Source organism: Penaeus monodon, chromosome 43 (genome assembly GCF_015228065.2).
Source record: "Penaeus monodon isolate SGIC_2016 chromosome 43, NSTDA_Pmon_1, whole genome shotgun sequence".
In the NCBI taxonomy this organism is placed as follows: domain Eukaryota; kingdom Metazoa; phylum Arthropoda; class Malacostraca; order Decapoda; family Penaeidae; genus Penaeus; species Penaeus monodon.
Window position 1 is genome coordinate 29,438,341 of NC_051428.1, and position 5,000 is coordinate 29,443,340.

A 5,000-nucleotide genomic window follows, 5' to 3' on the forward strand; every position below is an offset into this window, starting at 1 on the left:
CTACCCTTATCACGTGCTCCCTACTCCCTCAACTCTTTCCTCTCCTAACATCCTTTAACAACACTAAACCCCGTCTCTACCCTTTTCACTACCATACTACACAATTTCTGTTCAACCTGTAACTGTTACCATAATTATTAACTCATGCCTAACCTTTTCGCAAATCTACTTTTCCATAGCGCCATATGACCTTTTATGTCATATAGGACTTCCGCACATTATCGCTATATTTCGAATATGCCGCCAGTGACCTTAGATGTTGACGCGGCAAAAAAAATCAATCAATAAATAATAATGTTAAACGTTATATAGAGCTGCCTGCACGCATTTTCGTTGGACAGAAGAATCGGCAATTGTCTATTTTTCACATTTTAGGTATTGTATGAAAGGATTGGAGCATGAGATTACTTTGATAATGATTGCGAGCAATTCACTAAAATGGTATCTGAAAAATATGCATGAAAAACGGTTTGCCTCATTTTTGTTTTAACTGCTATGTACAGTTTTAGTCTCTTTTCCCTGAGTAGATCCGTGCGTTTCTTAGTAACGAGGTACTCGAGGTTATCTGCTGACTGGTCTCGGCTGCTGAAAAGTGTAGAGAGAGAGACGGAGGGAGGAAGAGAGAGCAAGCTAGAGTGCGCATGGAGGTTTCTTATGAGATTTACTCAAACCCATTCAAGTCTTACGTAGTACTAAAATGTAAACAAAGCTGCCGCTTCTATAGTCCACCAAAAAGCGGGTGAGACTAATATGTATAAATGTATGTGTATATATATATATATATGTGTATATATATATGTATATGTGTATATATATATGTATATATATAATATATATATGTATATATATAATATATATATATATATATGTATATATATAATATATAATATAATATATATATATATATATATATATATATATATATATATATATATATCCATATACACATTCTTAGATACGTGCGGGAGTTAAGAATACACAAGTATAGTGCTCTTTACGTGTACTTGTTGGTAAGTCAAGGAAGAAATTTGGTTAACTGATAATCATGAATTTCACAATGCACCCATGATTGATAGTATTTCCGTCGCAATTGGAGCATAAAGTTGTGTAACATAATACACTTATATTTACTGAAAAAATTAATGACAATATCATAAGGAACGGGGAAAGCTACGCTCAGTGACCCCCCCCCTCCCTCGTTGTTGCCGTGGGGAGCTTAGGATGGGGAGACTGAGGCCCAATGTAAGGGGATCACCCTTACCTTAGGCCTTAGCCCTCGTCGCAACTTATTTAGTCCGTGTAACTAATTTTACTCTTTTCGACACTTTTATTTTTTTTTCATAACCTGGAGATTTTGCCCGCAATCCCCACCCTATCGATGCACTTTGAATACGCCGCTAAAGACCTTAGATGTCGCGGCTGATAATTTTCAGTAAGTAAATAATAGACAGTGATACATGAAATAATCTACTCAGGTTAAGAATAGCATCAGAAACGAAGAAAACAGGTTACGACAAATGCCTCAGTAGGGTCTGTGGGCAAAGGCGAAGCTCCCAGCAGGGTTTTGGTTCATACGCCAATGTTTAAGAATTTCCAGGAATGGCTGGGGTAATAAGAAATTACTACCGTCACTTAGTAAACAATTACCAGTGCTTTTAATTACATAATTACATGAATGGTAGACAAAGAAATTAACAAGATTGTAAGATAGGATGACTGTAAAAATGAAAAAAATACCATTGAAAGAGGAAATACTCTGACAGCTATCATAAAATATTTATTGAAAATGATTTTTAAGAATCGGCCGTTTCTGGTGTAAGACCATGGAAGACCCTGCTCAACATATTAAATCGAAACGCAAGTGCTCTTGCAAATTTTAAACTCGGAAGAAAGAACTCTTCTGGGGCCAGATTGACTAATCTCTCTCGTAACAGTTACGAGAAGTATCAACGATTCCTCAACTAGCCACGTTATACCCATTTTCGAACGCCAAACAACGAGATCGTAGGGTCTCGTAACCGTTACGACCATATTGCTAAAAGAACGACTCGAACGACCAATCAGCGTTAACTCAGAAAAATCGACCAATCACAGACCGGTAACTGCTGAACAGAGACAGCAGTAATGAAGTTTACTAATGACAGTTTCTTTAAGAAAAATTCACATAAAATGTGATTAAACAGTATTTCCAAAATATTGAAATCAATAAGGAAAATAAAGGGTAGTCATGAGACTTTAATGCAAGTATATATATATATATATATATATATATATATATATATATATATATATATATATATATATATAATTTTTTTTTTTTCTTCTTCTAGTTAGGTGCAATGCATCACTTTCACAAGTAAGTGCCTCCATTAATCTTCACTACCTTATAAATAAACTCATAAATTCTGATATCTATCTATAGCTATATTTATTTATTTATATATATATATATAAATATATATATATATATATATATAATATAATATATATATATGCAATAAATTCATAACATATACGCATATATAAATAAATACATAAATATATATATATATAATATATATATGATATATATAATATATATATATGTAATATGTAATATATATAATATATATATATATATAATATATATATATATATATATAATATATATATATATATATATATATATATATATATATATTATTACATACATATACATATCTGTCTTTATATCTCTCTCCTTCTTACGCAGTACTTTTTATCTTATAGTATTTTTTTACATCACCCAAAAGCATTTCATAGAGTAAGTTAATCCCTTTCTTCCATATTATATTAGGGTATTAAGAGGTGTGTTTATATATATAGGTAACCTTTGTTATTGAATATTTATCATAATTTGTTGTTCTAGAGAAAAATAGTCATACTGATGGAAGTTATACATTTCCATGAAAAAATCTTTACTGATGATGTGTCAGAACTCCTTTAATTCATGATGAACTAAACTTGAGTGATTGATTTTAGGCCCACCACATCAAGTGTTTCCGCGGCCTCCGCGGATCGGCAAAGGCCATCCTTATTTACATTAGTCATACTGTTTTCTTCTGTTACTATGCTTACTAAAAAAGAAAAAGACAAATTTCCCCTGGATATCTGAAGAAACACTAAGTAAAATTGAAACAAGAAGATGCCTAAAATCAAAGGGTATCAATAATCCAGTTGAAGAAGTAATTTACAAAAAACAAAATACAAAATTCAAAGATTATTGCAACGAGATACGGTAAAATATTCAAATGAACATTGCCAGAGAACTAAAAACTGTTCTATCAATAAGACAACTAAAGAACTCTACCAAGGAGTATGAAACATTACACGAAAATTTAAACCTACAATGGACACTATCAAAACTGAAGATGGGCTTCTTTTATGAGATGGAAAAGAAGTCAAAGATAGATGGAATCAATATTGTTCCAACCTGTACAAAAAGAATAAAGATCTAACAACAACATTAATTAGGCTCAATGGCAGCGAAGATGAACCACCGCCACTGCTAGACGAAGTTATAAAAGCCATAAAAGAACTAAAGAATAACAAGAGCCCGGGAATAGATGAAATAACAGCAGAACTAATCAAGAATGCTGGTGAAAGTGTTGAATACTTCTACAAATTTTGTACGAAAATTTGGAATGAAAGAAGATGGCCAGAAGACTAGGTAAAATCAGTCTTTACTCCCATACCTAAAAATTATTGCTGAAAGAATGAAGTTGAAGTTAAGAGAAGAAATTGCAGACGAACAAGCAGGTTTTCGCCCTGGAAAAGGTACCAGAAACCAGATTCTAAATCAGAAATTGATCATGGAGAAAAACGGAGAACATCAGAAAGACCTATACCTGTGTTTCATCGATTACTTGAAAGATTTTGATACTGTTGATCGCAATATCCACGGAATAACATGAACGATATGAAATTTCCAAACACATCATCCAACTAATAAAAGCCATGTATGACCAACAACAAGCAACTGTAAGAACCACTTATGGGTTAACAGAATGTTTCGAAGTCAAACAAGGAGTGCAACAGGGTTGCATTCTGTCTCTGCACCTCTTTAACATATATTTTGAAACAATTATGAGAGATGCTCTAGAGAAATTTGAAGGAACTGTGGATGTTGGAGGATACAAAATATCAAATCTAAGATACGCCGATGATATAGTTTTAATTGCCAGCAGTATCATTGAACTACAACTACTAGATAACATGTTGAACATGTTACAATCAATGGAGTGGTTGTGGAAAATGTGAAAGAGTTCACTTATCTTGGAGTTGTTTTAACTAATACATATGATGATTCACCGGAGATAAAAAGAATTACCATAGCCAAAAACGCCAAAGTTGCTCTCAATGACATCTGGAAAGACCAAAGCATTACCTTGTGGACAAAGCTGAGGTTATTGAACTCATTAATTTTCCCAATTGCGTCATATGGTTCTGAGTGTTGGGTGCTGAAGAAGATAGACAAGAAAAAGGTCAATAGTTTTGAAATGTGGTGTTACAGACAAGTACTACATATTAACTGGACAGAAAAGAAAACGAATGATAAAGTGCTGAGAAAAATAAATTGTTGTTCCTTTTGAACAAAAGGAAACAAAAGTTTATTGGCCATGTGATGAGAAGTAAAAGTATTGAGAAAAACTTGCTGACAGGGATGGTGATAGGAAACAGAGGAAGAAGCAAACCGAAAACAAGACTGAGCGACAACATCAAAGATATTTGTGGGCTGACGATGGTACAAGTGGAAAGAAAAGGGCAAGATCGAGTTGAGTGGCGAAGGATGGTGGAGAGGTCCACGGCTGCTCAAACATGAGCATACCGTTATTGATTGATTGATGCTTACTAAATGTGTTGCTCTTACACATTAACTGATTTCCCCCCCAAAAAAAGTCACAGTTGCACACCCCTGAAGGTATTTATTTATGAGGCTAATATGAGCGGAGGAGGGTCGCCACGATGAACATTACGAGTTG

General features: G+C 33.6%; 1 protein-coding gene across 1 annotated transcript in view; it reads left to right on the forward strand.

The window, feature by feature from the left end:
- LOC119568347 (chromatin modification-related protein eaf-1-like) overlaps positions 1–3,099 on the forward strand; it is a 180,078-nt gene extending 176,979 nt beyond the window's left edge. The window contains 2 exon segments of the mRNA XM_037916803.1: positions 207–267; positions 3,001–3,099. Of these exon segments, the coding sequence (XP_037772731.1) occupies positions 207–267; positions 3,001–3,099 (160 nt within the window).
- Positions 3,100–5,000: the final 1,901 nt, after the last annotated feature.